The sequence below is a fragment of the Carcharodon carcharias genome, chromosome 10 (genome assembly GCF_017639515.1).
Source record: "Carcharodon carcharias isolate sCarCar2 chromosome 10, sCarCar2.pri, whole genome shotgun sequence".
Classification (NCBI taxonomy): Eukaryota; Metazoa; Chordata; class Chondrichthyes; order Lamniformes; family Lamnidae; genus Carcharodon; species Carcharodon carcharias.
In genome coordinates this window covers 113,059,647-113,072,300 of record NC_054476.1, presented here as the reverse complement: position 1 = coordinate 113,072,300, position 12,654 = coordinate 113,059,647, and the positions used below count along the sequence as shown (strand labels likewise).

At 45.1% G+C, this 12,654-nt stretch overlaps 1 protein-coding gene across 2 annotated transcripts; it reads right to left on the bottom strand.

The window, feature by feature from the left end:
- Positions 1-335: 335 nt before the first annotated feature.
- Positions 336-12,191, bottom strand: LOC121282994 (neuferricin). 2 transcript variants are annotated; one of them, XM_041196877.1, is made up of 4 exons: positions 11,828-12,191; positions 6,691-6,831; positions 1,379-1,601; positions 336-691 (listed from the first exon to the last, which is right to left on the bottom strand). In XM_041196877.1, exons 1-4 carry the CDS (start codon positions 12,117-12,119, stop codon positions 481-483), a joined length of 867 nt encoding a protein of 288 aa, XP_041052811.1. In that variant the 5' UTR covers positions 12,120-12,191; the 3' UTR covers positions 336-480. The 2 variants fall into 2 exon arrangements, with proteins under 2 accessions (XP_041052811.1, XP_041052812.1); XM_041196878.1 differs by having other exon boundaries at positions 1,379-1,565; positions 11,828-12,189.
- Between the last annotated feature and the right edge of the window lie 463 nt (positions 12,192-12,654).

The window sequence follows — 12,654 nt, the reverse complement described above, 5'->3', positions numbered from 1 at the left end:
AAGTACTATGGTACTGGAATCGCACACAGACTATGCCAGCTTACAGCACCACATTCCCTTCCCTGATGGACATGAGTGAACTTGGTAGCTTTCTACAACAATCTGGGAACTTTCACAGCCATTGCTGCTGGTGTTAACCCTTAGATTACCAGATTTACAGATTGTTCCAAAAGAGATTTAATTTCAGGATTCACCTCTTTTGAAAGCCAGCAGTAATGCATGGGATTCTGCTGCACACCGCTCCGTGCCTGCCCCACCCCCTGCCCACTCCGCCATCTGAAATTAGCTCAATGTTAATCTTCAGTCAAGCATCAAGTACAATCCCCATTGTCAAGTTTATCATATTAAAGTATTTATTTAACCATCCAATAAAATACAATTACTGCACTTTTTATTTAAGACATTGCAGTCATTGAATATCACAGATACTGATAGTTTACTGTCTCTTAAAATAGGTCCGTCATCTTTCAGGCAATTTTGTCATGTGTCTGGAATGGCACATGTGTCGGAGAGGCTATGGCATCCCTCGTATTCCTGCAAGCTAGGGTTGTCGAGATCTCCCTTATTCTGGGGTGAACTGGGTTGGTTGAACGGTGGCCCAGTTGTCCGCACACAAGCACAGCGATGGTTCCTTGATCCAGGCTTGTATAATTTGCGTGGGACTCCAGCCCAATTCCTTTCTATTCCTCCACTGAAAACACAGAAAGACAACATTAACAAAACTTATTCACACTTTTTCTCACTTTTGTTTTAGCTTACTCTCACTGTGCCCAATTCACTGGATGAAGGGCATAATGGAGGTATAATTTTCCCTGTCACTCATTCTTGGCATCTCAGGGCTAGAGAAGGAAGCACTACCTTGGCCAGTTTGCTCATCCATTTGTTTCTCCCCTTCTTCCCTTGCATGTGCCTCACCTTGAAGGTGACCTTATATTGTACAATGTTTTAGAGAAACTATTTTCATTAATGAGGGATTGTGGAGTTTGCTAGAATTGTGTTGACTGTAGTGATGCCGTGAGAACAGTGTCCTGATCCATTACCAAAATGACTGTGAAGGTTTGATCATGGTGATGTCCACCTCAATCCTGGTAATGCAACCAGGGACTAGCAGACTACATGTGCCTGTGCAGCAATGGCCTCTCCATTACACAATTTTTAAAATATAAATAAATCTCACTCTGTCTCATGGGAAAGAAAGGTCAGGCCATGGTTTTAACTCTGGATCTCCAGCCAATGACCTCTGTATGGCAATGGACTAGAGGACATTGGAACTTGGCTTGCTCCTACCACCATGGTCAAATCCTTTCTAAGTTTGTACATGTAGAATCCCCAGTTCCCTAGGCATTAGAAAGGGGAAACGAATAAAAAAAGCACAAACCTGCGAGATGAACACCAGACTCTGCCGCCTTTGGTCGAGGTCCATTCAGAATTGCAGGGGGGAAATATTTTGTTTTCCAATTCTGACTCCACCTTCAGCTTCCTACCCTGCATCACAGTCAACTCTACATCAATGAGAGATTGGGTTGGCTCCCCAGTGTAGTCATAATATGTTCCAATCAATTTACCTTGCAAGAAGATAGAAGTAAAAACACTTCTGAGACCTGGAAAAATTTTAGTTTAAGAAAAATGCTCAGAACAAAAACTAATTTTTGGGCAGCTAAACACTGGTTAACATACAGGCTTATAACTAAAACTAAAAACAGCTCACCCAAACTACGTCACTGAAATTGCCATGTTAAATACTACAGAATTGTTTAAACCCAACCTGAGACTGACTAAACATTCTTCAGTAAAACATTAAGAAATTATACTATACGACAGCTTGGTGTAAAGATAGTTCCTACAGGCATGATGGATGTATGACGTAGAATGTAAAATAATGTAATATGATGGCTGGGTTCTGTGCTGCATCTTTCTATGGCCTTAAAATATGGCAGTAATGGGAAGGTTTATGAAATCTTAGACATACTAGCGTCCGCTTCCTCCAAAATAAAACCTAGACAAGGCTCTTCTGTTAAATATGATTTTAAATTATTTTGGAAAGTCAAATGTAACCACTCTTCTGCTGTGTTTTGTGGTCTCTTTCTGTTTCTTTTCCCCTCTTGATAGAAATAAACTTACAGGACTGCGGGGACAAGAGCAGGGAAATAGGACTGAACTGGATTGCTCCACAGAGAGCTGGCATGAATTCAAAGGGCTGAATGGCCTCCTTCTGTGCCTTTCCCTTCCCCTTTCTAGTTGAAACAGAGTCAGAGATGTGTTATGGGAATTGAGGACCTATCTGTGGAACTGCTCCATTTTGTTGCTGCTTTGTCTCATTAAACCTAGCACAACCTGGGAGAATTTTAATTCTACATCATCCAGAATGCAAGTACAGAACTGGATACAAGAAGCAGGTGACGCCGGGCCCAGCCTATGGCGCTGAGGCGCACACGGGCCTGAGGCAACACGCTGAAACTTCGCCGGGGCTGGGTGATGTTTTTACCCCCGAGCTGATGTATTCAGGGGCCTGGGGATTAGGGTGGGTTTGGGGAGTCTAGGGTGCCATCCTCCGCACCTTCTTATGGCACAGGGGCTCTCCCCCGCCTCACTGGCAGTGGCTATTGGGGGCACCTATCCTTACAGGGAGGAGGATTCTGTGGTGGTGTGGGGGAGGAGCGGTGGTGCCAGCTGCGGCCACCTGGATAGTATTGGCGGCCTTGGAGGTGGGGCAGTCCTTCCTCTTGTGCCCCACCCCCTTGCAGCCATGGCACTGCACACCATCCGTCGACCAAAAAATGCAGCAGGCAGCCCCCTCAAAGATGATATCAGAACCCCCCTCAGTGCACTCCTCCCGGGCCAGGCGTACAACAACCTGTCACCGAAAGGAGTACACATGACGGAGGCTGGCATCCTTCAGGCCGAGGGGGATTGGTGCCCTCCCTGACCTCACCTTCCCCAGGTGACAGAGGCGGGGGAGGAGGAGCCCGTCGGGGACGTTAGATAATATGAGCCTCTGGGTGGTGGCCTCCAGAGGGTCCACTGCCAGGAAAGTCCCGCCCACCATGAGCCCCTTATCGAGGGCAAGGCCTTCAAATAGAACACAGCTTTGCCGTACATCTTCGAGGCTGCGACTATGGCCAAGGGGCCAACAACCCCATCCAGAGCCTTTACGCACACCTCAATCGTCATGGTGGGATGGGTGTAGCACTTCAACCCAAGCTTGCGGATCAGTAGCCTAAAGGGTGACAGAGCTGCAGGGGAAGAGGCCACCGCTCCTGTGTAGGTGGCCCGAGCTGGCCCCGCCACTGGCAAAGATGTTGTCGCCACCATCAGGGAGCACTACACCCACCCCAATACAGGCAAAATATACACAACAAACAAAGCAAAGGGGAGTGGGAGTAGAGGAGAGTGAGGGGGGAGGTTGGGGGAGACAGAGGAAAAAGTGGGGGTGGTGGAAGGGGGGTGTGGTTCTTGAGGTTGGGGGTGGGGGGGCAGGTTCCGATGTTCCACTGCAGAGGGAGGAGGAGTCTTCACATGGGCAGAGCAGCTAGCACTACCCAGGCACAGTTCGGGATTAGATCTGAAAGTTCTCGAACGCAGCTGGCTCTGGGCCAGTTTACCTGCCTGTTTCTCTTGGACTGCCTGGTGATCACCCATTCCCTTCCTTGCTCAAGTCCCTTCAGCTGCGGTGTGACCACCTCTCTAAACGTGCTATCCACGATGCTCTCAGACTCGTGGATGCTCCACAGTGTCCCCAGCCGCCGATCCAGCTCTGAAACCTGAGCTTCCAGGAGCTGCAGCTGGATACACTTCCTGCACACATGCTGGTCCCAGGCATTGGAAACGTCCCCGGCTTCCCATGTGGAGCACGAGGAGCACACCACGGCTTTGAGCTCTCCCTACCATGACTTATCCCTTTAAATTAAACCTTTTAAATCAATTACTCTCCGGCCTTTCTTTCCTGATCCTCGTTACTACAGAATATACAAATTATAAACCACAAAAAGACCTTAAACTATAAGCGATTAAAGTAGTAAATACTTACCCGACCTTACCCACTACTTACCAGTTATTCCTTTTCCTAGTAGCCTCTACTGCTGCAGCAGGGCAAGACCACTCTCTGAAGATTTAAGAGGTTGGATAGCAAAGAAAAAATGCAAAGAGCACCTCTTCCCCTATGCACCGAATTCCCACTGTGCATCAAATTGCTAATACCCACACTCACTCTGGCTGTGTCTCCATCAGGATGAGGTCTGTCCCCTGTTCATGTGGAAGCACACTGTAGGTTTTGTTAGGAGACGATCGTGTGTTACTAATTCAATAGAATTTTTTGAGGAAGTAATGAGGAGGATTGATGTGGATAGTGCAGTGGATGTTGTCCACATGGATTTTAGTAAGGCATTTGACATGATCCCTCATGGCACACTAGTCAGGAAAGTGAGATCCCATGGGATACAGCGAAAGGTGGCGAGTTGGATCCAAAATTGGCTCAGCGACAAGAAACAAAGGGTAATGGTCGATGGAAAACAGTTTCCAGTGGTATTGCGCAGGGCTCAGTTTGAGGCCCTTGCTGTTTGTTGTTTATATTAATGATTTGAACTTAAATGTGGGAGGCATGATTGGGAAATTTGCAGATGACACAATAATTGGCTCTGTAGTTGATAGTGAAAAGGATTGCTGTTGGTATCAATGTTTTGGTTGAGCGGGCGGAAAATGTCAAAAGGAATTCAATCCAGGAAAATGTGAGGTAATGCATTTGAGGAGGGCAAACCAAGCAAGGGAATACTTAATAAACAGGAGAATATTGAGAGGGGTTGAGGAAGCGAGGGACCTTGGCAAGCATGTCCACAGGTTCCTGAAGGTGGCAGGGCAGGTGGATAAGTTGGTAAAGAAGGCATATGAAATGCTTTCCTTTATTGGATGAGGTATAAAATACAAAAGCAGGGGTGTAATGCTGGAACTGTACAAAACATTGGTTAGGCTGCAGCTGGAATTTTGTGTCCTGTTCTTCACATTTCAGGAAGGACAAAATTGCTCTGGTGAGAGTACAGAGGAGATTTACAAGAATGTTGCGAGAGGTGGAAAATTGAGGCTATGAGGAAAGATTGGACAGGCTATTGTTGTTTTCCTTAGAACAGAGGAGACTGAGGGGTGACCTAATTGAGGTGTACAAGATTATGAGGGGCCTAGATAGGGGAGACAGGAAAGACCTGTTACCCCTAACTGAGGGGTCAATTACCAGGGGGCATAGATTTAAGGTGATTGGTAGAAGGATTAGAGGGTAAATGTGGAAAATTTTTTTCATCCAGAGGGTGGTAAGTGTCTGGAATTCACTGCCTGAAACCCTCAACTCATTTAAAAAGTACCTGGATCTGCATCTGAAGCGCTGTAAGCTGCAAGGCTATGGACCGGCTGCTGGAAAGTGGGATCAAAAACATGCAGGAGAGTGTGTTCCACATTTCCACTACCCTTTGTGAAGAACTTCTCCCTGATTTCATTCGATACTGAATGGCTGAGATGATGCTCCTTTATACTGCATTTCCTCACAGAGAAATTCTTTCCTCTAGTATCTTTCACTATTGCACAGGATATTTCAATTACCAAAATAATGATAAGCAGTGATTCACCTTTGGTTGTTCCCAACTCCCCGCTGAGCCCCACAGAAGGGAAATGAACTGATCTGTATTCAGTACCTTTTCCATAAGCCGCATTAGTACAAATACACATTCTACCACCAACTCCTACTTAATGTGTATCAAAAGTTGTCATTTTTGCTTTCGTGCAAGTCACCTTGTGTCTCACACTTTATGTGCAGTAAGTGTATCTGGACACTGCACACAGCTAGAAGGCCCCAGATTAGCTCCCTCATCAATACTGAGTTTGCTCATTAGTGGGTAGCTGAGCCAAATGACTTGTAAAGGTTTCAGGTTTGAGCTCCACTCTGCGTTGGTATCTAATCTCCTCCAAGGCAGAGATAGGAATGGCACTACTGATCTTAGCTCCTATCAATCAAAGGGAAGGGGGTTCCTGTTCCTGATCACTAATCCACAACCCCTGCTGTGAGTGGCTGCACTAGGCAAGGCTGTGATTCAACTCTGCTCCTGTCTTCTGGTGTCATCCTGTGACTTACCATCAAACCTCCTCCTTCAGGTACCATGCCCTTAGCCCTAAGTTGGTGAACATGGACTTCCCTTGGATTGGTCCATGATTATGCCTGGCAAAGTACTGCAGTGGTTTGCTGTTGCCTTCTGCTGTATGGCTGACCAGAAGATTCCACTCTTATTGCCTGCCATCAAGCATGTTGGAAGAATTTACAGGCTGATAATCAAACTGCGTGGCCACATTATGAGCACAGTTTCCGTGGCCATCAAGTCCTGAAGTGGGACTTAAACCCGGAGCTTCTGGCCCAGAGATAAGGGACGCTACTCACAGCGCCACAAGACCTCCCCGCCATCAAACCACAAAGGTGAATGAATAAATTGGAATTGGGGTGAGGGCCCCCCGTTAACATGCAGCATGACCAGCCAGCAGAGAGTTAACTTCAAAGTTAGGGGTCAGTGGGACAGGACATCCAAATTAGCCATTTCACATCAGAAGACTTGAGCTTTGAACCTTTGCACTTTCCTCAGTGTTTTTCATATTATTTCAGATCAGGTTTATGGCCTGCATTTTTCACAAGGTGCCTCTTTGTCCAAATAAAACACTTACCCTTAAAGATGTATTCTTTCTTGTAGAAGACAAGCCATTCATGAAGAGATAGCATTTCAGAAGGGGAGAGCCCTGATACATCATCCACTAGACCATTCTCTGTGAAATCACCACTCACAAAAGCTCTACATGCATCTCGACCTGCATTTAACAACAGAACAAGTTCACTTCTGAGAGCAGTGAGCTGTTAATTCTGTGTACAGTCTTAACTGCAGCAATGTGAAGCATGTTACCTACATGTATACCTGGAATTATGTCAATAACACAATGACCAGGTCATTCCAGAATCATTATTTCTTAACTCAAATTATATTTTTAAGTCCTTGAAACAATACTGCTGTCCAGCTCATTTTTGGCTTCTTACACAAGTCAGGTGGAAGTGACATTCTCAAGTAACGTAACTCAGCAACCTAATTGCTAATTATATCAGAGAATAGGACCTTACAAAGCTCAGGGATTCTGACGAGCCATTCATCTAATCTGATCTCTGGGATTGTGTTCTTCCAGTCCATTTAGATTATTAGGATTTTATTTATTTACATTTATACAATACATTTCATGAAGTAAATAATATTCCAAAATGCTTCACAAAACTGAAAGCAGACACTGAGTAGTGGAACAGATAGAAAAGTTGACAAAACAGTCAAAGAAAGAACTGTAAAAGAAAGACCTGCATTTACCTAACATTTTCACAACCCTCAGATGTCCCCAAGTGCTTCACAGTCAGTGAAGTATTTTTGAAGTGTAGTCATTGTTGTAATTTAGGGATTTATGCAGCCACATTGCACAGCAAGCTCCCACAAATGACAATATTATAACAACCAGATATAGTTTTTGCTGCTTAAGTGATAAACATTGAGCAGGATGTGAAAGGGAATACTTCTGCTCTTCTTCAAACTAGTGCCATGGGAACTTTTTAAATCCATTGAAGAGAGCAGACTTGGTTTATTGTCTCACCCAATTGTGGGCTCAAGACTTTAGACTTGGCAAGAAAGCGTTGACAAAAATGAGGAGGAAGAGAAAGGAACGCTAGCCTGTCAATCTTTTCTGAGAGCTATAACCTCTCAGTTTTGGTATCATTCTAGTGAATCCACCTTTTCCAATGCTTCTATATCCTTTTTATAATACAGAGAACAGAACTGTTCATGATGCTCCAAGTATAGTCCAATTAAGGTTCTATAAAATGTTAATGTAACTTCAATTATAATCCCTCTTGAAATGAACCCCAGTGCATTGTTTTATTTGCGTCCTTATTAACTTTTAGTGATTTGGGTATCTGCACCCTCAGATCTCCCTGCTCCTCTATCCCATTTAGACACCATTAAAAGTAATGAAATTGGCTAATAAAGTCTGTAGAAAAGTTTTTGATAGGGCAGGCATAGTGAAGCAGTTTCATTTTGTTGGGAGATGAGAACTATAGGGTCATAAATAAGATAGTCACTAATAAATTGGAACTTCAGGAGAAACCTCTTTATCAAGAGTGTGGTTAGAATGTGGAACTCGCTACAACGCGGAGTAGTTAAATAGCACAGATGGATTTAAAGGGGAAGCTGGATAAACACTTGAGGGAGAAAGGAATACCAGGATATGCTGATGGGATCAGAAGAGGGATGGGAGGAGGCTCATATTGAACATAAAGGCTGACATGGACCTGTTGGACAGAATGGTCTGTTTCAATTCTGATGAAGGATCATCTCGGCCTGAAACATTAACTCTGTTTCTCTCTCCACAGATGCTGTCAGACCTGCTGAGTATTTCCAGCACTTTTTGTTTTTATTTCAGATTTCCAGCATCTGCAGGATTTTGCTTTTATGTGCCCTTTTGTTATCCTGTTAAAACTCTGTCGTTTTAAAAAGGTCAGGGAAATGCACACACCAATCTAAAATGCCGGTGACACACGTTGTTGAATTGATCGAAGGTTAAATGAGTTTACACACACCTCTTTCTTTTATGGAAGCACAATTAAAGAAATTGAAATATAAAAGCTGATTTCAACAAAACCAAAAAGGAAACTTATCATCTAAAATCATAATGTTATTGCCAGTGTCCGTTAGACTCTCAATTCCATGTTGCCCAGTAGCCACAGAAGGCCCCTAGTGCACAGTTGGCACCGCACCCTCTCTCTCCAGAGCCACCTGGCACAGGAGAAGACCCTGGAAAAGAGACAGGCTGCCAGAGCACCCTCCCTCCTTCTCCCCATGGACTATGCCCATAAAGGAGCTCTAATTGGCTGGTGGGATCAGAAGAGCACTGAATATTAGAAAGGTCATTGATCATGACAGGATCTGAAAGAGGAGAAGGTGAAAATTCATCTGTCCATTGGGGAATGAGTTGGAGCTGGCAACAGGAGCTGGGCCAAGAACCATGGCTGGTTCTGGCGAATACACAAAGCAGGGGGTAGAGACAATAACAACAGTGAACAGGGCAAAAGGCCAAAACAGGAAACAAATGGAACTTGTAGGGAGGCAAATTGGCGAGTCAAAGACTGCAAAATATTAGAGAAATACACTGTGAGTCCATCTAACCAATCTGTAACATGGTAGGTTAACATTGCATAAATAGGTTTAGGATCTCAGAGCAACAGAATAAGCTCCTTTGTAGAGCTGAACAAGAGTTTGAGCAGAAGTTTTCATTACAACCGCAATTTTAAAGTTCAAACAGTTTAGTCAATGCTTGACCGTAACATTACTGCAGCTACTAATCTCCTCAACCACATCCTCATCTCCACCTTTCATCCTCATTCAAACCATGACTCTCACGCTTTTCCTGAATGCCCCTTCATCTCCCCTCCCTTTAGCCCAAAGAAAGTTGTCAAATGGCTGGACCATATAAAACATTATCAGGCCCTGCTCTCCTCACTGGAGGGATATAAACCTGCAGGGCTATGGGGATAGAGCAGGCAATGGGATTAGATTGCTCTGCAGAGAGCTGTCATGAACTCGATGGGCCAAATGGCCTCCCACTGTGCCATTGTGACCCTATGACTTTAGAACCACTCACTATTCCAGGATCATCTTGGAATGTAAAGTCAATGCTTGCTTCTTTACTGTAAACCATCTCTTAAATCCTCTCTCCCTTCTCCTTCACCCCCACATCCAACAAACATTAGGAGCTGATGGACTTCTTTTGTTACTAAGACTGAGACCATTCAATAACCTTTCACGGCCGCATCCCTTCCTTCCACTATTCCACTGGGCCAAATGTCTTCAAAATCTACCCCACATCACCACCCCTCCCCCTCACGCTGCTGCCTTAACCCTGAACTTGCATTTTTCTCAAGTTCCTCTCTCCTTTTGCCCTTTCTAAGCTCACCTTGTCCATGAGCCTCAACTTTTTGCTCCTTTAACCCTATTCCCAGTAAAGTGCTGACCAGCCAACTTCCCCCTCCTGGTCCCGATGTTAGCTGATATTGTTCACAATTCTCTCTCTTCATGTATTGTCCTCCACTTCCCTTCAAATCTGCTCTCATCACCAATGTTCCCTCTAAATTGAGTGACCTCACAGCAACCTGGACGTTTCCACGCAGAGTGAGCACAAGTTGGCCATTTTAACAATTAAAGGGCCAGTATGCTTAGACGAATAAGTGTACAACAAAGAAAAATTAGGACCTGGAGCATCACCCCTCTCTTCAAAAATCAACCCTTTGCCCTTCTGCTTTTGCAAACTACTGCCTCCTCTCCAACTTCCCCTACCTCTCCAAAGTCCTCGAATGTATTGTTGCCTCCCACATCTGTGCCAATCTTTCCCAGAACTCCGTGTCTCAATCCCTCCAGTCAGGATTCTGTTCCTGCCTTCGTACTGAAATGAAACTTAACAAAGTCACAAAAGACATCCTATCTGATTGTGACTATGATATTAATCCTTCCTCGTCCTCCAACTTGACATATCTGCAGCTTTGACAACCATACCCCTCCATTATCCAGCTGGGAGGGACTGCACTCCTCTTGGTTCTATTCTTATCTGTCAAGTTGTAGCTTGAGAATCACCTGCAATGACTTATTTTCCACTCCTGTACAATTACCACTCGTGCTGTGATTCTCAAACTGGGGCCTGTGACCCACAGAAACTTTTCAGGGAATGCAGGGCCAGCCCTACAGGGGGCAGACGTGGGCACTGTGAGCAAGAGTAATTGAATGAACAGCAGACAGAGGTGTGGTGTGGTGTGTTCTGCTCCCCCACCCCCGCCCCGCCAAGCTCATGCCATTGCTCTGCCCCCTAGTGCTCTCTATATGTAGTGCTGCAATCTTAGCTTCAGGTCATTAATCTGAAATGTTAACTCTGTTCCTCTCTCCACAGATGCTGCCTGACCTGAGTATTTCCAGAATTTTCTGTTTTTCAGATTTCCAGCATCTGCAGTATTTTGCTTCCATAAGAAATTACCTGCTTTCTTAAAAGCAATATTAAAACACTCTTTACATGCAGCATTTTCACATTAAGAGTATACGTTATAATTTGGATGGATGGTCCATGATCACTAATCCATTTGAAAAGGGCTCCTTCAACCAAAAAAGTTTGAGAATTACTGCTCTGGTGTCCCCCAAAGATCAATCATTATTTTTTTCTCTTTCTGCACCTAGGGACACACAAGGCACATAAAGCACACGCTTATGGCTGTTTCCATAGCTAGTTTCTCCAAGAACATGTCACTATGAGGTGCGCCATGTTGCACCAAACATGGCTGACGAGGAGACTCTCTCCTGCTCTTACCTCCTACCATAGGCATATTGCAAGGATTTGAGGGTGATAATCAACCTGTCTGTCCACATTATGAACGCATCTTCCATGGCCAACAAGTCGTGGGGTGGGATTCAAACCTGGAGCTTGTGGTTCAGAGGCACGAAAGAAACCAGAGGCAAGAAAGATCTGTTAGACTGGGAAATATTAACATTAACCCATGGAGAGTCGCCAAATGCAGGATGTGATACTGAACGAATTAAATAACCTGCTCTGGACAGGCAGCAGTGGAAGGAATGGGTCACTAAACACAGGATACTCCAATAAATCCACCATGTGTGGACAGTCTTAGTGTTTTTCCTCCATTATACCGTAGACAATGCTGAGCTCCATGAGCCTAATACTGTCACAAGCGTGGGATCTTGCTATGCAACCTCGTCTGGGTTCAGTGGCTCAATTATACCTGCAAAGAAGCTGTAGGAGCCTCCAGGTCCGTAATGTTTCTTCCCTTTGCTCACATCGAACACCTGTCCCAGGATAGCCAGGTACAGCCCGGGGCTGCCCTTCTCACCATTGTAGCGACTCAGTTCAGATTTAGTGAAGAGCTGGTGGGGCGGGAATCCCTCACCGAGTGGAGAATCCGCTGCGTCCCTGAGCCATCCTGCAAACCAGCGGCTCAGCAACCCCCACACATCAGAGGGCAGTATCAGAGCTATCGAGCCGCAAAGCAGGCACAGGAGCAGCGGGTGATGCATCCACCCGACTCCTGAATCACCGGCATCCGCCAGTTATGCGGACTCCGAGAATGAATTTCCGGGTTTCCTTGTTGCTGTAACTCCCAGTGACAGAGTCAGTAACACAGCCTGTTATTAAAGTGACAGAGCCGGTAACACAGTCTCTTAAAGTGACAGAGCCGGTAACACAACCTGTTATTATAGTGACAGAGCCGGTAACACAGTCTCTTAAAGTGACAGAGCCGGTAACACAACCTGTTCTTAAAGTGACAAAGTTGGAAACACAGCCTGTTCTTAAAGTGACAGAGCCGGTAACACAGTCTCTTAAAGTGACAGAGCCGGTAACACAACCTGTTATTATAGTGACAGAGCCGGTAACACAGTCTCTTAAAGTGACAGAGCCGGTAACACAACCTGTTCTTAAAGTGACAAAGTTGGAAACACAGCCTGTTCTTAAAGTGACAGAGTCGGTAACGCAGCCTGTTCTTAAAGTGGCAGAATCCGTAACACAACCTGTAACACAGTCTCTTTAAGTGACAGAGCCGGTAACACAATC